Source organism: Hippichthys cyanospilos, chromosome 9 (genome assembly GCF_059441005.1).
Source record: "Hippichthys cyanospilos isolate Australia breed blue-spotted pipefish chromosome 9, RoL_Hcya_1.0, whole genome shotgun sequence".
NCBI classification, from domain to species: domain Eukaryota; kingdom Metazoa; phylum Chordata; class Actinopteri; order Syngnathiformes; family Syngnathidae; genus Hippichthys; species Hippichthys cyanospilos.
In genome coordinates this window covers 11184852-11207721 of record NC_142377.1, presented here as the reverse complement: position 1 = coordinate 11207721, position 22870 = coordinate 11184852, and the positions used below count along the sequence as shown (strand labels likewise).

Here is a 22870-nt window from a genome sequence, read left to right as displayed (position 1 = left end):
CCTGTTCAGCAAGTGACTGATTCGTTTATTCAAGTTCCATAAATGGTTTATTTGATGTTACAAATATGCTGTACATGTGCCAGTGTTAGTCATCTACATAACACAGTTTCCAAAATGAAAATCATGAGCAAAAGTGTTACGTTTTTTGTGAGCAAAAAGGCTTTTGAGTTTATGCTTGTTAATGCATTTTTTCTGTTATTTATCATTAGTTAAAGTGCAGTCTATGTAGATATTATGGCAAGACAGGATGTGTTTTTGTGCATTTGCGTACTCGGGAGGAACCTACGGAGCCCCTCTGGTGCACTCTGGTGCACAGGGTTTGCTCTGTAAAAGTGTCAAACTCTTGCAGCATTTAGGCCATAGGTATCGGACTCCAGTCCTCGAGGGCCGGTATCCTGCATGTTTCTGAACCCTCTCTCCACCACCTGATTCAAATGATTAGGGTCATTTTCAAGCTCCTGATAATAAGCTAATCATTTGAATCAGGGGTGTAGGGGAAAGAAAACCGAAAACATGCAGGATACCGGCTCTTGAGGACTGGAATTCGACACCTGTGATTTAAGCAACGAGCCAAAACTAGTGACATACTCATAATTTCAAAAAAAAAAATTACTTTACAGTCGCAATCAAGCACATGACTTTATACAGTTAGTACTAAAATAGTATTTTGTGAAAGTAGCCTTGCTGTTAGTATAATCATGGGACTGTGGGAGATGAATAGCTTATACTCCATTCAAATAACAGGTAGGCAATAACACAGTGGCCATTTCATTAGGTACACCTGTGCAGTTTTACAAAAAAATACTGTATATACATTTTGCCTTTACAAAGATAGGCTCTGTTGAGATTGGTAACATTTTTTGTGGCAGCTCTGCAAAACAAAATTGCATCACCTGGAAAGCTGTGTCAAGTAGTTTGATCCCTAGTAGCTGAATAAGGTAACCGAAATATTAGGGACATCTGTCAGTATGATGAAGCGCAATAAACGAGGATCTTTATAGAAAACACAATTGTTTATACATATAAATCGATTGCACAGATGTACCTAATATTGTTGCCGGTGAGTGTTTTTTTTTTTTTTTTCCCCCTGACGGTTGCTGCTACTTCTCTTAGCTGGCAGTCGATAGAAATGAGGACGGAAGTGAAGGTTGTCGTCGTTTCATCTCCTGTTGTAGCTGCTCCTTCAAGGTCAACACCTGCACATGGAGCATCATTAATTGTCTAATTTAAACTTCTTAAAACATACTTCTGTCTTAGCGTCTTTTAGCTATCCTTTGCTTGCACAGTTCTCCAAACGTGCTTGCTTCAAGCACTCTCAGTAAAAGTTTAAAATTGAAACATAAAACAAAATTAAATACATAGAAAACTGTACATTTAAACACCAAAATGTTGAACATGAACTCAGATGGAAGAGTAAGACAATCAAATGTTATTTAGATCCCAAACACGCTGAGAATTAGAAGGCCTTTTTACCTGCTCCTCCAGACCTTTGACCCGCTGCCGGTGGGTGCGCTCCCTGGAGCCCAGGGTCCTCTCCAGGTCCCTGAAGCTGGCCCTCAGCCTCTCGGCCTCCTGCTGGGTCTCATCACGCTGCCTGACCAAACTCTCACACACGCTGTGGGACTGCTCCATGTCAGCCATCTGCGTCTACTCATGACGCACATTGAGAGGGAGAGCCAGAGGGAAAAAAAGGCAGACAATAGCTGGCGTCAAAAGCGGAACGCCGGATGACCATTAGGCATGTTTAGACTCCATAAAACAAAAATGAAACGGGTGAGTTCATGCTTAATGATGGCTCAGGAGATTTCATGTGAAGCATAAAAAAAGCATAAAAAAAGTTTGGAAAGACCCTCGTAATTAAACATTTCTTCATTAATTGAAAAAAAAAAGTTGTGAAGAAATATTGGTAAAATATTTGGTAAGAAAAAAAAAAAAAGATCTACTAAAAAAAAAAAAAAAAAGTTTGATCATTTAGATTTAGAAAGTAAGCATCTTTTTCCCAGGTAACAGCTTCGCACATCTTGGTATTTTTTTCATTCAGCTTCATGATGTGAATGATGCGTTTGTGGGAATGAGTCAATTCACAGCTGTGCATGTGTGAATTTGAAAGTGTTTCCAAACTTTTGGTTCATACTGCACACAAGCAGCCATATAATGAATGATAACCCATTGGCCGCAACATTAGGCACACAGGCATAATAGTAACAACAGTCTTTAGTTTTTCATCTACACATTATAATATAAAGTACTTAATGAAGTGACCAATGACATTAGATCCCATTTATAATTATTTATAGCACAGTTCAAAAAAAGAAAACTGTTCCATTTACATTTCACACTTCATGCAATTTGCCGCTTGCTGTTCTCACAAATGTGTTAATAGCGACATTTGTCAGACACCTCTGTTGTTTATTAGCCTGGACAAAGTAGACTGACAAATGGTTGAGGGCTTTTGAGACGCCCTCAAAGTGTGGTTTCCTTGTGGCGTTCTTTTAATCTACAAAAATCAAAAAGTCTGGCAAATGAGCAAAGACATGCAAAAAATGTACAAGAATTATGGTCCATTTTGATCCATTAGTGCAAGTGTACCAAATGTATTCCTGACTTAAAATATATTAATTAATAATAACAGATAGAGACCGATGAATTGCTTTTAGTTAAAGTGTTATGTTTTTAATCTAATTTCTCTTAATCTAATGACTCCAGCAAGTCAGTGATGGAAGAATGTTCATTTCTAATTTTTGGGTGATGGACAAAAGAAAACCACACCACTCCTCCTGATGGCTGAAACTAAAGGCTAAAGCCAGCCCTTGGAACTCGTCATAAAAACAGCAAAAGATAAATGGTTAAAACTGCATCTGTTAAAGCTAAAGAAAAAAAATGACTGAAGCCACTTTTTTGTTGTTGAATATCTGAATTAAATAAAAAATTGATGGGGGCTGCACAATGGCAGACTGGTTAGCACATCGGCTTCAAATGCGGAGGTAATGGCTTTGCTTCTGGCTCCGGCCTTTCGGACACTCTAAATCCAATAATGTATTAGACGATTGAGTGATTTTTATTCCTTAATCTCTCAATTTTAATACCATGATAGCAAGATGAATACAATTGCAAATGTGTGTTAGCTACCTGGAGCAACAGAATCTGCTGCTGGGCTTCCTGCAGCTCCTGTTCCGCCATGTTTAGGGAGCGATCCAAGCGGTTTCTCTCAGATGAAAGACGCATGCTGCCCTCTTCACTCTTCAGCTTCTGACGCTCCACCTGAGAAAGATTGCATTTCGTTTCTGTTTTTTGGAACTTTCATATACTAACTAAATGTGTGGAGCACTACGGGTAAGCGTGTTATTCTTAATTCATTCGATCCCAAAGACACTATTTTACAGCATTCTAAATATTTAATCCCAGGCACTTATGAATATATTGCATCAACAATAATTTAACAAAAAACCCTAACCCTGAAACCCTAGCACATAACACTTTGTCACGTATAGACCGCAGAGGACTAAAAGTGGTCATCTGGTATTATATGGTCATCAGCTATTTATGCAGAAAGCTTTATCATTTTTTGTTTTTATTGAAAACCTTTTTCAAACTGCCTATTTACTGCAACATCCTGCTTTTAACACAGATTGAACATACCAGCATGTTTAGAAATAGGAGCAGCACTGACATATTTTCAACACGCTCAGATTTTTAGAATACTGCAACAACACAACAGTGACATGCCTGCTTGCGCAAGTGGAGAAAGCCCCTTGGTGCCGACTAAAATAAGCAGTTCACACTCAAGATCAATACTTCAATAGCGTATTTTCTGTCAACTTTTTTTTTTTTTTACACGCAGATTGTCCCCTGGTGGATAGCTAAGCTGCACTAGACTATAAGTTGCAGGGTTCAAATCATCAGAACACAATACTGTTTGAAGAAATATCTGGGATGAATAGACTTTCTGGACACTTAAAAAAAGTAGAACGACTGTATGTCTTTGGGATTGAACGAGTTACAGAGCCCAATGTATAAAGTTACATTCGATTGGATGAAATGACGCTGAAAAGCCGATACCTTATCAAGGGTGTTCCTCAGGGCATTTTTATCCTTCTCCAGTCTCACAGCCTGCCTCTCGGCATCCCTCTTCTCCGTTTCTAGCATGGCCACGGCCCTCTGCAGACTGCGCAGACGCTCCTCCACCGTAGCCCGCTCCACCTGAGCGGCCTGGGCGCCACGCTGGGCCTCAGCGAGGCTGGCCGAACGCTGCCGCAAAGCCTGCCGCGAGATGAACAAGACTGGTAGAACACATCTGCGGAGCTTCCATGCTGCGGATGAAACATGGAGGTCACAGAGATGTACGCAGCGAACATGATCTCCACCTCCTGGCTTTTGGTCAACTCGACCTCCGCTTGCTCTCGTTGGAGCTCGCTTTGCCGCAGCTCACTCTGCAGGCTGTGCATGCGCTCATTGAGAGTGGCCATGTTACGTCTGGCTTCACTTAACGACGACCGGGATTCATCGATTCGCTCCTGATGGACACGACGTTACATGAAATGATCATTTTCACACATCCGTAACCCTTTGCCCGACACTATTTTTTTTTGCACCCACCTGCAGGTGTTGTTTCTCTTGCTCAGTCATACTCAAGGCTTTCTGCAGGGCGGTCAGGCGACTCTGAGCGCTGCCGTGAGCAGCCGCCAGCTCCTGCAGACTCTGGTTGAGGGAGACGTTCTTCTCTCGCAGCGCAGCTTCGTTTTCCTCGGCTTTCAGAAGAGCCTGACTCAGTCGCTCCACTTCTGTCTGAAGCAAGGACACTCGGCTTTCGCCGTCTGCTACCTGTAATTTGTATCCCCAAAGTAACGATAACGCCAAGTTCAATGATTTGTTTCTATTTGCTGTTTGCCGTAAAGAAGCAGCAGAGAGCCAAAGCAATAATTATGAATCAAAATAGTGAATAAAGTTATGACTGACTCAGTCAGTAATATGTTAATAGAACAAGTTAACAAGGGAGTACAATTGCGTGAATCGATCACCTAAAGTAGAAATTAAAGGTAAAGATAACATGTATTTTAAATATATATATATATATATATATATATATATATATATATATATATATATATATATATATATATATATATATATATATGTATATATATATATATATATATATATATATATATATATATATATATATGTATATATATATATGTATATATATATATATATATATATATATATATATATATATATATATATATATATATATATATATATATATATATATATACATATATATTTACATATATATTTATTGAATGAAACACCAATACATCATCATCTCATCTTGTAAAAATCTGTATAAATATATGTTTTTAACAAATATTTGGGGAGATTTTTACAAGATTTGTTAAAAAAAATTCTGAATTCTGAATACATCAGGCAACGTTTTTTGCATAATTAAAATGCATCAAGAAGTATCATTAAGTAACATAACTGTGACAATTTTTGAAATGTGACTATTTTTCAAAACAGTAAAATTATTTTGCTAGCCATGATTATGCAAGCCAAAATGGTTGGAAACACTCTCATTCCATGTTTTTCATTATTTAAAAACTACTGAATAGTGCATTCATACTCCAATTGTTGGCATTATGAAGAAGTATTGATGGAATTGTCTAGTAGACAAAAATCAAAACAAAATGTTTTAGAACTTATACTTTGAATATCTTGACCTCTTAATGTGGGTGACAACGCCTGAGTTTGAAGATGTTTCCAAACTTTTGGCTGGTGTAGTTTTTTAGCTATTCATATTTGAAATAATGCCAAAATATTTTCTCTATCTAAAGGAGGTGGGTGAAATATTAGAAAGTCTGATCATGAGGCGCTACAGTTAGAAACGAGAAACGAGAACCCCATTATGAAACTAAAAACACGACGAAGACTAAAAGGAACAAGCAGCGACCAATTTCTTTGCACCTGTTTGAGCAGAGCATCATGGCGATCGTGGGACGCCTGGCTTTCGGCTTCCCGGTCCCCGAGGCTCAGTCTGAGTCTTTGCAGCTCCCCCTCCAGACTCCGCCGTCCGACCTCAACCCGCGTGGCCCGCGCTTCGGACACCTCCAGCGCCTCCCGCAGGCGCCTCCTCTCGGCCTCCAGACGTACCTCCGCAACTCGCTGCTTATCCAGTTGTTCCTTAAAAAGTGGAGGACAGAAGAGACAGAACAATGCATTTGTAGACTTATAAAAAGGTTTGGAGATATTTTGGACAATGTCAAATTTACATGTTTTTGCAAACTGTGGGACTTGAATAAAGTGGTGCCATGATGGATTTCACTTCATAGATTTTTAGACAGGCAAGGTGGTAATAAGCCAATTTTTTACCATGTTGCACAGACAAATGTTGTATTGTGTGTGAATATTTGAAGGCAACTTCTTCTTGTAAACTCCTAATGTAAATGTTTCTAGCTTATCAATGTTTTTTTATTGACTACTTGCAAAAGGTTGTCCATGCTTCCAAACCAAAGTATTTGTCTGATTTAAATATATTATGTGTCAATATCTTTTTGTTATGTGTTTAGTATTACCATAAACTCAAAATGGGTGTCAATAAACATCACAAAAGTGCACTTAGGAGGGCAAAATAACATCCATCCAGCCATTTTCTCAACACGGTAGTATAACATTCATTATATATTTGCTTACCTTAAAATTGTTAAAAAAAAAAAAAACTGCTCAATCTTGTTGGTTTCACGACACATTTTTAAAGCATTTTTTGAAAGAAAACATTTTATAGGTACTATTTGTCTATTTTTGCTGTTATCTGGCATCACATGCAGGACATAAGGAGAGCCGGCATGAGTGGTGAAAGCCCATCTGCTGTTATTGCATTATGTTCCTCAGATATCGTTGTTGATCGTTGCGTGGCAATGGCAGGTGGTGCGCAGTCATGTCGGTGTATGATATGTGTGTACCTGTGTGTGTTTCTTCTCTGCCTCGCAGGCCTGCAGCACACGCTCCAGCTCCTTCACCCTGTCGGCGAGAGTCCTCCTCTCTCTTTCGCTTCTCCTCCCCGCCTCTTCCTGCTGATGGAGCTGAAGCTGAACGTGCGTCAGACGCTCGTCCAGGCCTCGCTTGCCTACGCACACGCCAAGGCAACATTTGTTTGGGTGTTTGTGGAATTAAAAAGCAGGAGAGATAGGAAGCCGCACACCTTCTTGGTAGTCTTGTAAGTTCTTTTGTAGCTGAGCGAGACGACTCTGAGCCAAGTCTCGATCACTCCTCAGCTCATCCACTTCACGTTGAATGGTCCCCAATTGACACAGAGCGTCATCCTTCAAAAAAAGATATGTACTGCATTTCAAGCATAAATTTAATATGCTCCAGTTTTTCAGTGGTAAATGTTTTATTAGTATAAGTACCGGATATATATAAAAAGGCAGATGTTGTCATTATTTTGATTCATTGACATTCCAACCACTAAAAAGAAGGAACAGAAGCTTAGTTATTTGATAAGGTATTATAAACGTAAGTGACTAGATCAGGGGTGGCCAAGTTCGGTCCTCAAGAGCCACAATCCAGACTGTTTTCAATGTATCTCTTCAACCAACACACCTGAGTCAAATCAGCGTCGTTATCAGGATTGTGCAAAGCATGCTGATGAGCTAATCATTTGAATCAGATGTGTTAGTTGAAGAGACACAATGAAAACAGGCTGGATTGTGGCTCTTGAGGACCGAACTTGGCCACCCCTGGACTAGATGGACAATTTCTGGTAATTAAGTAAAATATCAAAGTAATTTCATGTATACCGGCTTTTATAGATCGATAGGAAGCCCTCATTGTTTAGACATTTAGAATCATTCACGTTTAATTCATTGACGTTATTCTTGAATTTGAACTATACGACGGCATGTGAATGCACCGTGTTAGCTGCTAGCACTAACGCCAGAGACTTGTGCCTTGTGATGCCAGTGACGGCATAACTGAATATGACTTTTTAATGTAATGGCAGTGTTTTAATGTTGGTGGCGACATGGTGTGATGGCAATAAAAACCGAGCCACAAGAACTCAAGCTAGTCACTAGTCACACAGCTACGAAGGTCAACTTCACAATGAAAGCCTACTACGACTATTGCATTGTCATCCATGTATTGTATATAGTGTGTTTATTTTGAACTTGCATCATCACAACATCCTTTGTGGGATGCATTGTTTCGGTTTCAAATTGTCTATTTTAGACGAACATTTTTAGTGGTGGAAAATAAGATACATACCTAATAAAAATGTTTTTTTGTTTTTTTTTACCACAACTTCTTGCCAAGAAACTATGGTAAATTATCCATAACAAAGTGATTTGCTGCCACTTTTTGCTTTACCCGCTCTCTGTGTGCTTCACGGAGTTCCAGAAGGAAGTCCTTCAGACCACTGCGCAGAGTGTCAGGATCCAGTTCTGGTTGAGGAAGTGGCAGAGGACCCCTCTCAGGAGAACCAGCTCTAGAGCCCAGAGTATTGTCAGGAGTGCTTGTCTGAAATTCTGTAAGAATCAAACGTGACAGCTGATGCTGAAAAAGCTCAGTTGAGATTGACTTCATATACATTTCCAGATAAAAACATTGTTAGCTGATTTTTTTCCCCATTCAATATTGTGAAGAATGCATAAAAGAAAACGTAGACAACAAGTTGCATATTATCAAATAAATCCCACAGTGAAACACAAGTGAAAAAAATGCATAGTCACATTTCTACCTTTAGGGGGCGAGAGAGAGGAGCGTAGCGGTGAGATGCTGTGATGCCGTGACATTGGACTGGGTGAAGCAGAGCTTCCCCCTGGGCTCCTTCCTCTGACGCCTCTTCCTCCAGCACCGATGCCCAGCGTTCTGGTCAGCGCTGACTGGAGGCCGCTCAGACGAAACTCCAGGTCCCTTTTGCAGGCCTCGGCCCGCGTTAACTCCGCCTCGGTGGCGGCCAACCGGCCCTGGGCCTCGCTCAGCTGCAGGCTGTACACGCTGGCAGAATCCTGGGCCGTCTGCGCACGCAACATCAGGTTCTTGGTTTCGTCCTGTAGCTTCTTCTCGCACCCTCGGGCCTCCTGAAGCTGAGCCGTCAGTTCTCGTTCGCAATTTCGCCAGCCGGACTCGGACTCGGCCAGCCGTTTCTGAAACAGGGTGAGCTGAGAGAAACAAAGGAACTATTTTTTTCTTGTTTTCCTGTTTGCTCTACTGGCAGTTTTGTTGACATTAAACACGGTCCTGTTTATTTGCGACTTTTCTACAAGTTCAATCCCCTTGAGAAGGAATTAGTCTGCCTCAAGGGGTTCTTCTCACCTCTCTCTTCAGGGAATCTTGAACACTTTCAGCTTCAGTTAACTTGTGCTTGAGGCTAAAAATCTCCTTCCCTCTATCTTCCTCACGCTGCTCCTCCAAGGAAAAGCGGCTCTGCAGTTCCGCCAACTCCTTGCCTTTCTGATTCTTCTCTCCATCCAGGACCTTCAGCTGCAACCCACAGTTTAATTTAGATTTGACAGGGGCATGCTAGCTTACTATCTTCTTTGTGTTTACTTCCTATCGACAGCAGAAGCAGGACATTTTGGGGATCAATTTTAGTGATGATTCACCAAATAATAACACGGCCTTCAAAGTTAAATTCTAGAGACGCATTGAAACCAAAAAACAATTGAAACTCAAACAACACATCCAGAAAATTTTAGTTCCCAATCTCTCTTTTGAACAGATTTTACCGTATGACAAACACACTTCAAATTGATTTGACTTCACAGTCATACCGGCCCTCCGACAGGAACTAGAACTACAATGTGGCCCACCATAAAAATGAGTTTGACACCCCTGCAATAAACAATCCAAAGAATCTGTATAAAGCTTCATCTCACCTGTCTACGCAGCTCCTGAAGCTCCCGTCGCGCCTCCAGTCGTGACCTTTCAACTTCCCTAAGACAGCTGCGCAGCTCAGTCACCTCTTTCTGAGAGGATGAAAAATTCTCCTGGAGCACGACCAGTCTCTGCTCCTTCTCCTCGCACTGTCGCTTCACACTGACCGACACATACTCATGCTGAGGGGAATATCCCAAAGGATACCTTTGTTCATGTCACCAAGAGCTCTCACCTAATTCTCTCAGTTTCGGCACCTCGTAGAGTTTCTCTCAGCTGGCAGTTGGACTGGCTGAGGGTGTCTTTTTCCTTGGAGACGTCGTTCAAGCTACGGCGCAGTTCCGTGACTTCCCTTCTGTAGTTTTCCGCCTCGTCCTGCGCTTGGTTGAGACGACGCTCGGCCTCCAGCGTGTCTCGCCTGAGCTCATCACGACTCTCCTCGCTGACGGATAGAGAAGCTCTGCACTTGTCCAGCTAGAGAGAAAGTTTACTGTCATTCACTCAATACTGTCATTCACATACAGCTGTTCCTTAATTATTGTGAAAAAAAAGGACCAAAAAAAGTAGCTTTCGGTTTTAAAAAGGTCGGTGACCCCTGTTCTACAGTATTTACTATAATAATGTTGCTTTTGCATTAGCACATATCCAGTGCATGTCAGATTTTTGTCCACATTTTGTTGAGGTCTAATTCCGATCTAAAACACATCTGATTTATTTTTGCCTCTGTTGGATTTTGCTTCTGGTGTCATTAAACTATTTTGTTTTGATCTTATCAACACATTTTATGATATATATTGCAGAATACAAGGCAATGGCATAGATTTACCCGTGAGGGTCGCGGGCATGCTGGATGGAGCCTATCCCAACTGTTTTCAGGCAGTATGTGGGCTACACCCTGAATTGTGAGCGATGAACATTGTTCCAGGATAATGTACCTCTTTAACAGCAACATCAGCACGAGATTGAACATCGTGAAGAGTCTCTCGCAGACTTAAAACATCCTTCTTGTGAAGAGCAGACGCATCCTCAAGCTGAGACCGAAGCTCCAACAGCTCACCGGTTAGAGCAACGACTCGGGCCTGCAACAAATACATTTTGTAGATATTTTTAATTCAACATACTTTGACAGTGCTTTTTTTTAATGTTTAGTGACAGATTTGTAATTCTTTGTTTCACCTGTTCTTGTTCTTTGCTGAGAGTCGATGCTCGGGACTTGCGATCAGCCTCGAGGGTCATAGCTGACAATTCGGCCTGTAGACTAGAAACTCTGTCAAACAGTGCTGCTTTCTCAGCTTCTTTCAACGATAAAGCCTGGAAAGACGAAAATACAGTGGCGCCTTGACTTATGAATTCGATACATCCCGTGATCGAGTTCCTAAATCAATACCAATAAATATAATAACTCCCAACCACCTTTAGGATGGAGAAAACGTATGACGCTAACCTGTTGTTTCTCTGTTTCCGCTTGCAGCAGACTCTGATCTCGATCGTGCTGTAGAGTCCTAAGCTCACTCTGCGACTCCTCTTTTTCTCTTTGTGCTTTGTGAAGCTCTTCCTCTAACTCTTGCCTCAGCTTCCTCAGAGCGGCATCATGGGCCACTGTGAGGTTCTGCCGCAGGGCTTCCTGTGGATGAAACCATGATGATGATGTTACATTATTTATTACAATGTGGAACCAGCCGGCTAATGACCTCACCTTTTCTGTGACAAGCTTCTCCACCTCCTCTTGATGTTCGCAGGTGGCTTTGCGCAAAGCTTGCTGGGACTCCAGATGCGCTGCATTCAGCGTCTGCGTCAGAAGATGCTTCTCTCTCTCAGCTTGGGCAACTGCACTCTCTATCTCAGAACGAGCACGCCGCAGCTCAGCTGAAAATCATGTAAAAAAAGAGGAATGTTGAAGTCCATCTCTGCTGAGGGTAAATCAGATATAGAACATGCAATTTAGCCCCCAGGTTTTGGGATCTTAGTAAATCATATGCAACATGCCCACCAACAGCATAAGCAATCTGTGAGAATGAAAATACAATATAGGGGATGCCATTTTGCCTTTCCTTCTGCATCATTTACCTGTCGCCGTGTCCGTGCGCACTCGAAGGTTTTGGTTGTCTGATTCAAGCTGCTCCTTGCGAGACTCCACCTGAGAAAGCTGATGCTGCACCTCAAACAGGGCGGCCTCTAGAGACTCCCGCTCCGACCTATGCAGGTTAAAACACACGCGTTATAAAAGGGCATGTGATGGTGTGGAAACGATGCCTTGACTGCAAACACATGCCTGTAAGTGGACAGTTCTTCCAACAGCGCACTGTTTTCCCTCTCAGATGCTGTTAGCTGGACGAGAAGAGCAGCTTTGTCCCTGGCCAGTTCCGCTCGGCTGCGCCCGGCCTCCTCCAAGGCCACTTCGTTCCGCTGGCCCGCTCCTCTGGCGAGGCTTAATTCAGAACCCAAGGAAGTCACCTCAGTACAGAGCTGGCAAGGAGAGCCAAACAGATGATGTCATCTTGATAAATTAACAGTTATCAAAATGATAGAGAGCATTTCTACCTGTGTGACCTTCTCCTGCAACTTAAGTCGCTCAGCCCTGAGACTTTGGAGCTCCGCCTCCATCCCCACACGAGTCAGCTCAGTATCTTGCAGGGACTGTCGCAGAGTGATGCGGGCTGAGTCCAGCTCCATTCGGTCCTGCTCCAACCGGACCAGCTCATCTCGGATTGTCAGCTTCTCTTGCTCGGCCTCGCGTTTCTGAGTTTGCAGCAGGCCCTTCTCATCCTCCAGCTAGCCCCAGAGTCCATCATGAATATTCCAGCGAGGATACAACAGATATTTGTAATGTACCCAAATAAATTGTGATTTACTTGAAGTATGTAGGTGTTGAGGTCGATTTTATCTTGGCACAGCGCCTCATTCATACTGGCCATTTTGGTCAAAGAGTCCCTGAGCGCTGCATCCTCGGACTGGAGCTTATTGATCAATAGAGAGAGTTCTGCATTGCTGCTCTCAGCCTGAAAGAGATAAACAGGGCTCAGAAACAGAGTCGCTAAACGCCCTACTCATGTACAAACCCGAGAGAGTGCTTCAGAAAGTTGGGCTCGCTCCTTCTCGAGCAACTGCTTCGTAACTTCCGCCTGCTGGTGAGTCTCTCGCACTGCAGAAAGCTCGCCACGCTGGGCAGACGCTCGGCTTTCGCTCTGGTCCCACTGCTTCTGACTAAAAGCACACAAAGACACAAACAATCATAAAATAAGACTGTGAATGACTTAAGTTAGGGCATATAGGATTTAGGCTTTGTGCAGGGCAAGCGACTTGCATTGAGTTCTGTTGGACACGCAGATTAGTATTAGCTATCATCAACAGTAAATTTGTAATTTTTTGCTGGGCTCAGCTAGCCAACAACTGGGAACCACACACACAAGTACCACAGTGTAGTTGCTGCTTTTTGCCGGGCTCAGTAAATCACCAACTTCAAAACACACTTGACAGGACTGTAACAAAAGTTTGACAAAACTGAGAGTCAATGACAAAACCTGAATTCCTGCCCATTGAAAAGCATACTTGATGTCTAGGTAGGTGTGGAATATACCTAAATTTTGTTTAAAAAATATTTTGTAATTTTCCACAATACTAGGTGAAATTAAAGAAAATATATTCTGGTGGACAAATATGCTTTTTAAGTTAAGATAAATACAGTAAATCGATGCGATGTTTGCTCTTAGAGGTGAGCAGAGGTCTTGTACCAAAAAAAAAAAATACATTCAACATTCACTGTACCATTAAGATGAGTGGGTTTGACCTACAATATAACAGGAAGTTTGAAGTTATGAAAACAATGCATAGTATGTCTGTTATAATCTCCCCAGAGCTTGCACAGTCACTTGAGATGACTCTTCACTGATCAGTTACCCATTTATCGATGCATTTCTTCACCCATCTACCCACTCGTCACTGCTACTTAACTGTTAGGCAACTTACAAGAATCTTAATAAGCTGACAACAAAGAGAGCCAAAGAGGATCAGACCAAACTCTCCTGAATGACTTCAAGTCAGCGTATGTGTGCTGGCTGGCAGACTTTGTGGATTAGTGTGTGTGCAGGCAAGACTGACTCACTTTAAATTAGCCTACTTACATCCTCTGAACCTCAGCCTTGGCTCGGTCCCTCTCCTGGAAAGCAGCCTCCTTCTCCTCCCTCTGGTGGTCTTTCTCCCGCTGTGTGGATGTCAGAAGCAGCTGCAGCTTCTCACAGTCCATCTGCAGGGTTTGATTGCTGCTCTGAGTTGCCTTCAAGCTCTTCTCCAAGCTCACTTTCTCACTGCGTCAGTAATAATACATTGAATGTTAGATTTCAGGAAAAACTCGGCACTTGGTAAAGACAATAACTATAACACAATATAAAATACATGCAAATTGAAAATAATGAAGTTTCTCATCTTGCATGCAACACTCAACAGATAGCCTATTGTATATGGTGGCGGTTTAGAAGGTGAGGGAAAGGCGTGATGTGACATGGGTAAGGGAGTATGGATTTCGAAGGCTAAAATCAAATTGATTAAAAATCTATGAACCTGGCCAATGAGTCTCTCTCCTGCCTGAGGCGGTCCTTCTCTCGCTGTGTGGTCTCTCTGTCCCGCTGGGCAGCATCTCGCTCTCTCTGCAGCGTTTGATGGCGTTGATCTGCTTCTCTTCTGGCTGAATCGGCCTCAGCAAGCTGCTTTCGTAATTGCTGTATGGAGGACTGGGCAGACTGCAAACGTCCTCGGGCATCCTGTCCACAAAAAGACAGAGACGTTTCGATGCAAGCAAAGGGGTTGGAATTTCAAAGCCTAAAATTGTTGATTTTTCTCACATATTTGATGTACCGTATTATATTCAAAGCAAACATGCATCTTGGGCTATTAGAAATACAGTGAATCCCAATTCATCACAACATAGCATATTTTCCACGTCTGCATGACAGGGCATTTCAGTAAGAATCCTGTAAAAATTTTGATTGTATTGTGTGATATTTTTGAGACATGAGATTAAAGAAAAAAAAAGAAATAATAAAAAATGAAATTTCATTTTTTTCATGAATGAAAATCCATGTAGTAGTGGTTCAATTTGTTTTTTAATAACTAAAACTGCTATTTTAGGAAAATTGCAAGAAAAAAAGCAATGTAAAATTGCAATAGAAAAAGTTATGGTCAAAAATGAAAAGCCACAACAACCGAACCGCAATGTATTGTGGAATGCCTGTATTCAAATTTATGGAATGCATATTTATGTCCGTAAAACCTGAACAGCCACAACATATTTCTGTTTGAAAAATATGCCTTTACTTTTCTAAACAATAATGTTCATTCTGGATGTGGACATTTAGCGAGAAATGTCACTTTGATACAGTTCTTCTTTTGAATTTCGGACATTTATGCAAGTAAGACTGTAAGCATATATAACCATGTCACCTGCAGCTGGAGTGTCTTGTGCGTAACTGCCGAGCGGAGCGCTGACAGGGTTGCTTCTGAGGGAGCAGAGAGCGTTGTCAGTCTTGAGGGGGAGGATGACCTGCGAGGAGGAGCACCAGGGGAGGAGCTGTGGATAAAGGCCAGCAATGGAGCTGCAGAGTTGTCCTGATCCGCCTCCGATGACTCGGCGTCTGTCAACACCGTCTGTGGGGGGGTAAAAGAAAAAAAAAAATCAATAGCTTGATAAACTTCAATCCGAATCATTTGATGACATGTCCATATGTGTCATTAACTCACCTGAGCAATGTCCCGCAGTGTGTCTAATAGCGTCTCATTGTGAGCCCTCATCAGCTGCATGTCACTCCCGTCATTGCTGCTCTGCTCCTGGAGGCGAAATAATTTGAATACAACACAATCACAATCCAAAGATATCCTGTATCAGATATTCAGCCATTGCAAAGATAACATTACTCTGTTATGATCCTCAAAGACAAACATTTCTTTGATAGATTGTAATTTTTTTATTTGCTCCTTTTTGCTTACTTAATTGTTGGGATTGATTTCAGTTTACTTCTCTTTGCTTTTGAGGTAAAAGTAAGTTATTAGTAATAATCGTTTGAATAAACAATAACAATATTGAAGGTGAATTTTCAAAGGATTTTTGGCGCCCCCTAGCGTCCTCAATATTCTTATCTGGATTAATGGGAAGGCAGGCCCTCTCATCCTTGTACATTACCTACACGTATTTTATGGGATTCGTTGTTGTTAACATTAGTTAAAGTATGGTTTATTTGTGGGAATAAATACTGTATTTATCAAATACAAATATTATTTTGATTGAATATTTAAAAAAAAAAATACGAATTTTAACTTAATATGCACACCCAACTATACCTGGATCTGGATTACCGTTTAATCCGATGTTATTAGCAAAAGTGAATAGATTGTCCACCTACCTCAAGCCTTCTGGAAAGAAGAACGTACTCTCTTTCTTTGTCTTCAATTTTGGCCTTCAGTCTTTCCTCCTCACGCACAGACTCCGACAACCTGTTGATTGGGACACGAATAATGATAATTGGTCACTCAATGGTCTAAATCAGTGATAGGTTAATCATTTCTGGTGGTGCCGGAGCAGGACCACTGACCTGAGGTTGAGCTCACTCCTCTCTGCGTCAGTCCTAGCCTGAAGATTCATCATCTCAGACACTCGTTCCCTCAGTTGCTGCTCCAGTTGGACCCTGAGAGCCTTCTCACGCTCCAGGGCCAAGGTGGCTCCTCCTTCTCTGGTGCTCAGTATGGCAGACAGACCCGTGCAAGACACCTGAGCAGAGTGCGACGTCTGAGCCAGCTCATTACGCATGTCGGACAAGTCTCTGCGGGGTGGAGAACGGGACAGAGGTGGGCATAGGAGAAATACACCTGCATTGGCACATTGATCATTTATCAAGCCATTCAAGCACCGAGCCATAATTTACCCACCCCATCCCTACATTAAACCACCATGAGGCGACTTTTGGCTAACCAGCGCCCATCTCGATACCTTTCAGTGGCAGTCTTCAATTCACAAATGTGCCTCCGGAACCCGACCACTTGGCGCCACAGAGTCAACAGGCGGCTGTGCTCACTGCTGAAGTAACTATGGAAAGACTGAGAGGAGAATCACAGAGGTTAAAAAAATGTCACGTGCTGCAAAAGTAAACAAGCATGGTGAGCATCCTTGTGGCACCTCTTCCTCTCTCCTCCAATCGGACTCTTTTTGTTCCAGTTCTTCTCTGGCTTTCGTCCAGTCCGCAGTGAGCCGACGGATGTCATGGCTGAGAGCCTCATTTGCCAAACTGGCCTGCTCTAGCTGCTCCCTCAGCATGGCATTCACCGCAGACAGACCGCTGCTTCTGCGAATGGAATAAGAGCAACATATTTACAGAGGATTGAAAAGGAAAAAAAATGTCTTCAGTTAGTTTTCGATCAACACCAACCGCTGTTGTTCTTCTTCCAGGCGGATTAAAGCATCTTCCAGGTTGCTGCTTGATTCGTCTGGACAGCGACCATTTGACGTTTCACTGGAATCCTAATTGAGAAAGCACGAATTAAGGGAATTGACCCACCAGGATGCAACTCATCCTATTTTCATGCATTTCAATGCCCTGTATTGCATATTTATTACAGAGGAGTGATTAAAAAAAGAGTGTGTCACTATGGATCAGTCCAACACCAGCATATTATAACTACCATCATGATGACCCCAAATTGTCATTCAGAAAGCCCAGCTGGCATTTCTGGCATGTGTATTTGTTTGTCTTGAACAGTATCATTAATTACTCAATCCGACCAACTCCACCTAGCAACAAGTGACAGTGTGACTTGACCAAGCAAATAAACGTTCAGTTCAGTTGTGAAATTTTGTCATTACATAGGAAGGGATTACGAAGAACTAGGATCTAATTAAAGAGAAAAATACTGTAGGTACCCTATCAACAAGTTTTGCGCAAATAGAATATTTTTGAAGTTTTGTGATTAATTATTAAATCGCGATTTAGGTCTTTGAGATTGTGATATTTTTATTTTCAATATGAAGCCGCTTTAATTCAATTTGCCTAGGAAATTCCGTTTCTCGGATATTCATGTCATTTTAAGATCTACAATCAATATTATATAAAAATATTAAAAAAATATATACAGTAATAGAGTGTGAAATCATAAATAGCTGCTTACACTTAGCCTTGGTTTTTCAAACTCCGTCGACTTCTGCTGCAACATCTGCTCCAGTTCCCCACATTTCTTTTTGTATTGAAGCACCTAAAGTCACGTTGCATTAATCAGCGACGCCTTAATAACAACATGAGATATTAAGGTGGAAAATACAAACCTTAGCCTGCAATTTCTGCACAAGCTGCGCTTGCCTCTGCTGCCCCTCTTGATAGGCAGTGAGCTTTCTCTTGTAGGCCGCCTGCTCTTCATCCAGTCGTCTGCGCAGGTCCACGTTCTGCTGTGCCAGGCTGCGAGACTCCGGCGAGTCTTGGCCGCCGTCCCCCGAATCGAAACGTAGCGTCTGCTCCAGCTGTGGTGAGGAAGGGATAAAACATTTCCAAATGTGAGCTTTTAAGATTTGAAATTCACGTTCTACTAAACTGCAATGTCGAGTTGATTTGGATTCATCTTTCAGCACTACATAGTATGATGTAATGCGATCTTACATCACTGTTAAATACACGTTAAAAATCAGTGTTAAATATCAGAAAAAATTATCCTCATATTTGAGATTAATCTCATTAAATTGTAGAGGTGTACCTAATGATGTGACCCGCACGTGCATATTTCAACAGTCTTTGCTGGAATGCTCCCTTTCTGTGATGTTTAACTCTAAACTGGCTGCTGTACCCCTCCCGCCAAGAGACCCTCATCAAAACGACTTGAAGCCCCTGTTTACAGTCACCCCTGGCAACAGACGCCATGGCAACAGTGCACTTCACTTCATTCCAGGCAGCATCACCTGGGAGACCACTAAATCTCAGACAAAGAGCAAAAATAAATAAATAATAAAACACTGAACAATGCCCTGCAGAGAATGTTATTTTCACATATGGCATTTTCTGAGTCATGCATAGACATCCTCTGGCCTCCTTACCCTCTCGCTGATTGCGCTGTACTTGATGGCCAGCTCGTCGCGGTCCGCTCTGCTGTGCGCCAGCAGGTCCTCCAACTTGGCCAGCTCGCTCTGAAGGACCCGGTTCTCCTCCTGGAGGGACATGACTGAAGACATGGCCCCTGTTGCTACAATGACCAAAACAAGAGCAATTAAATCAAAGAAAGCAGACTAGGTATACTGAACATTTATTTTAATTTGAGACTGCTCACAGTTTTCGTTGAGGTTTTTTGTGACAATCTCACGAACTCTCGCCGGTAGACATGTAGGAGGGGCATCCGGCGAGGGGCCCCGGACAGTCAGCTTCTTCTCCTCGGATAAAACGCTCTCCTCCAGCCTCTGACGAGCAATGTGCACGTTTGGATATGAATGAGCTGTACAGCCGACAGTCAGTGAACATTGGGCAATAGCTCAGGGCAACGCAAAGACAAAACAGAAAAGTGATGATGACAGTGGAATGCCTGTTTAGGCTGCAATGAAACGACAAATGCAATCAAATACGAGTCTGCAGCCATTATTGCTAAGTAAAGTAAGCGTGTGGTTCAAGTAGTGCTCACCTGTATCACTGACTCCAGTTTGTTGGGGTCGCTGACATTGTTTTCCGCGACACTCGTGGCCGCAGACATGTTTAAACACCCCCCAAAAATCAAACTCCAACTAATTAAAAAAACTAGACTTGAATGCGGCGTTTAAGCCGAGCCAATCGTGTCGGAGGCAGACGCGTAGTATGTGTCTTGCTTGCCTCCTTCACACAGATTGAGGGCAGCAGGATTAGCAGGTTTAAAGACACAGCCCTCCATCTCCACCCTCCCACTTCCCCTCTACGCACGGACGAGCCCACAGCCCACAACAAAGGGTTCAGATGGAATGCAAATAACTAAGCAAGGCAGTCTTTGAGTGAAAAAAAAGTTTTTGTTTCGAATACAGAATTACATTTTTTGACACTATAATACAACCGTTTCTGCTGCTACCATTTGTGTTTTAAATGTAGAACATCGGAAGAATAAAGTGAGCTATATTCTCACGTTTAGAGTGAGGATTTCAGCACCACTTTGTTAGGATTGTCATAGTGACCAACAGAGGATCATTGTGTCAATTCCAGACACCTACTCAGAGATTGTCTGGCCTTAACAACTGCATACATTTACCTTTCCCTTTTTGTAGGGATACTTCCATTATGATCATACGTACATGCTGAATGTCAAAGTTAAGGAGAGCATTCTTAATCTGACCCAAGTCAAACATTAAAAACTAAGATGAGTCTGTTGTCGGGTTAAATCATTCAGTACCACTGATCTCTATATTTCTAACATTTCTATTTTTACTAGCCTCCATTGATAGATATAGAAGTATGAACTGGGCTGGTAGTGAATGAGTTCAAGTTTATTGGCATAATAATGGTCATAAAATCAACAACAACAACAAATAACTCATTCATTGTCAACCCAGTTAAAACAGTTTTGATATCTATACATGCCGAAGGCAGTGAATGAGCAGCACAATCCCACAGTCAACATGCAGACAAAATAGCAAAGGCTCCAAAACACCACCCTGTGTGACACACAAGAGCAAAGCATCTGTGGTCTCCATCATAAAAGATTGGGTATAACTGTTAACTTGTAGATGAATGTATGTAGGGCTGTCACTATTGAATATTTGTAGAATGTATTATTCTCTTGATTATTCCATCAATCAATGGAATAATCACATCAAATTTTATGTTGCATTAAATTGTATTACTTCTCAGTATTTCTCATTTCAAGATCATTTCCCAAATAAAGTCGTTTGTTGCATTGTTTAGTAATAAAACAACAACAATTAAGTAACATTAAAAAAGAGGGATTGATGTGCTCACCAGAAACTGATTCAGTCACAGGTTCAGTCATTGTTTTCTCAAAGTAAAATCAAATGTCTTATTTTGATTTTTGTAAACATCTTTTACAAAAGACTACAGAAATCAAAATATTTACTAGTGAGAGGCTGACATTTGAGGCTACGAATTATTTCAAGTTAAACAATTGTTATAAATGATTGATTATTGAAATAGTTGTAAATTAATGGATTAATTTTGACAACTGTATGTGGATGTGATATGAACATTTATTATTTATTTAAAACTTTTGACAATTTTGACCTTGGTTAAAACCAATGTTTAAAAGATTGATTTGAAAAAAAGAGAAAGAAAAACTTTTGCATGTGTACCAGCCATGAGTGAGATTACTTGTGACTAGTCTCAGCATTGGAACTTTGTGATATGAGAATTTGGTATCGATTAGTACCAAGTACTTACTGGTGCCAGTATCGCCGAAACCAAGTAGAGTATGTTTAGGTTCAGAAGTTATTAAGGTGTTTTAAATAATTACATATTACTATTGGCATGAATAAATCAAAACAAAAAAAGTATATGGGGAGGCAGACATGAAGATTGGAATTCAAAAGGGGCAAAACTCAGGGTAGCCAGAAATTGAAAATAAAAATGTGGAAAAATCGATTAACTGTGCTCCAAAACGTTATCAAACAACACTTGTTTCCCCATATGTAATATACAGTTTCTCCATAAAACTTGACAGCAACATTTGAACACAATCAAATGGGAAGGAAAAGTAAAATATGAAAAGGGTCAAAGTTGCTCTAACAGTGAAAAAAATAATTGATTTTCTCTATGACGTGAAATAGCTTGATAAATAGCGAGACAGGGTTTTTTTTTTTTTATAGGATCCATAGTTTCGATACTATACCAACGGCAACTTTCGTATCGAGAACTTAGGTTGGTCGCACTGTCACTTTTATTTTGCAGGCGCCCTAAACCGTTCGCTCTTCTATTTGCACACGCTTAACATCCCACCTGATGATCTTACATGACAAACATCCCTAATCATATTTGCACCTCAGATTAAGTTCCTGTCCATTATTGCATTCCACTTGATTGGCACTTCACATGAAACGTAAAAGAGAACAACATTGTGGGTCGTATTTGTCATTAACATCCACACTGAGCTCAAGAGCGTCCATTAAAATGTAATGCAAAAGTTGAGACGTGAGCTTATTAATTATTACGTGGTTTGGCATCCACCCAACTTCACTTATACTTGTCTGTGGATGCTAGCAACGACAGTTCGATTTCATAACATGCGAATGACAGCTAACAAAAGCAGCGTGCAAGCGCGCTCGATAATGCGCATGTGCGGATTGCACACATTACCAGAGCTCACCTTTAGAAAAGATTCTCACGTTGTCCTTGAGCATTTATTGGGAGTGGACCGCATCAAATCACATCCAGTCAGTGAACGTAACATCCGCGATGAAGTTGCAGTGAGTTACCGCCACAATCGGCGGCTTCCGAATCGACCCCCAATCTTCTTTTTCCGGGGAGGGACTTCCACAGTGCAAAATCATGTAGGAGTCGTGAGCCGAAGCTTGCACAGTAAAAAGAAAGCGAGTAATGACCATCGCGATAATAATCGAGGAATAAAGACGTAATCAAAAAGTATTCACTTTTATGACGTTGCGTATTGCCTCCCCTCACTGTGAAACAATTGTCATCGGTTCAAACCTTCAGCGGATCAATGAAGTACGACTAGCATAGGGACATCCCCGCTAATCGTGGATCGGGTCGGTCCCTATTTACCCGAATGGCAAAAGTCAGTGTATAAATGATGCCGATTCTAAACGCACTGAAGGAAATAAAACGATAGCGCCCATAGCGCCCCCAAACGAATGTAATGTCACATTCAACGTGCTTATTTGAAAACCCAATTTAAAATCCCTATTCTGGGAACCGCTGCTCGATTAATGGCTAGACATTTCGAGAACTGTATTTTAATTGTAATAAAAAATGTTTTAATCATTATAACATTTAAACAATCTCAACAATAGTAATTTAATATATTCCCTGACTAATGAAATGTAAAACACTTG

General features: G+C 41.5%; 1 protein-coding gene and 1 long non-coding RNA gene across 4 annotated transcripts; one reads left to right on the top strand and one right to left on the bottom strand.

The window, feature by feature from the left end:
• Window positions 1–4: 4 nt before the first annotated feature.
• crocc (ciliary rootlet coiled-coil, rootletin) lies at window positions 5–22299 on the bottom strand. Of its 3 annotated transcripts, none has more exons than XM_088423889.1 (37): window positions 22165–22299; window positions 19165–19291; window positions 18935–19080; window positions 18176–18367; window positions 18022–18105; window positions 17286–17377; window positions 17036–17201; window positions 16850–16956; window positions 16455–16682; window positions 16266–16356; window positions 15607–15693; window positions 15310–15513; window positions 14431–14630; window positions 13995–14177; window positions 12933–13077; window positions 12726–12872; window positions 12415–12645; window positions 12146–12339; window positions 11941–12068; window positions 11570–11739; window positions 11318–11497; window positions 11050–11184; window positions 10809–10952; window positions 10109–10347; window positions 9876–10035; window positions 9313–9480; window positions 8735–9158; window positions 8365–8522; window positions 7199–7319; window positions 6960–7123; window positions 5965–6180; window positions 4597–4821; window positions 4366–4514; window positions 4060–4264; window positions 3130–3261; window positions 1474–1647; window positions 5–1196 (listed from the first exon to the last, which is right to left on the bottom strand). In XM_088423889.1, exons 3-37 carry the CDS (start codon window positions 19067–19069, stop codon window positions 1110–1112), a joined length of 5865 nt encoding a protein of 1954 aa, XP_088280015.1. In that variant the 5' UTR covers window positions 19070–19080; window positions 19165–19291; window positions 22165–22299; the 3' UTR covers window positions 5–1109. The 3 variants fall into 3 exon arrangements, with proteins under 3 accessions (XP_088280015.1, XP_088280013.1, XP_088280014.1); XM_088423887.1 differs by lacking the exon at window positions 22165–22299 and adding an exon at window positions 19510–19677; XM_088423888.1 differs by lacking the exon at window positions 22165–22299 and adding an exon at window positions 19510–19675 and having other exon boundaries at window positions 4060–4260; window positions 4365–4514.
• LOC148418802 (uncharacterized) lies at window positions 11580–12684 on the top strand. The gene is made up of 3 exons (XR_015866635.1): window positions 11580–11789; window positions 11969–12076; window positions 12192–12684. It is a non-coding gene; the product is annotated as an uncharacterized LOC148418802 (long non-coding RNA).
• Window positions 22300–22870: the final 571 nt, after the last annotated feature.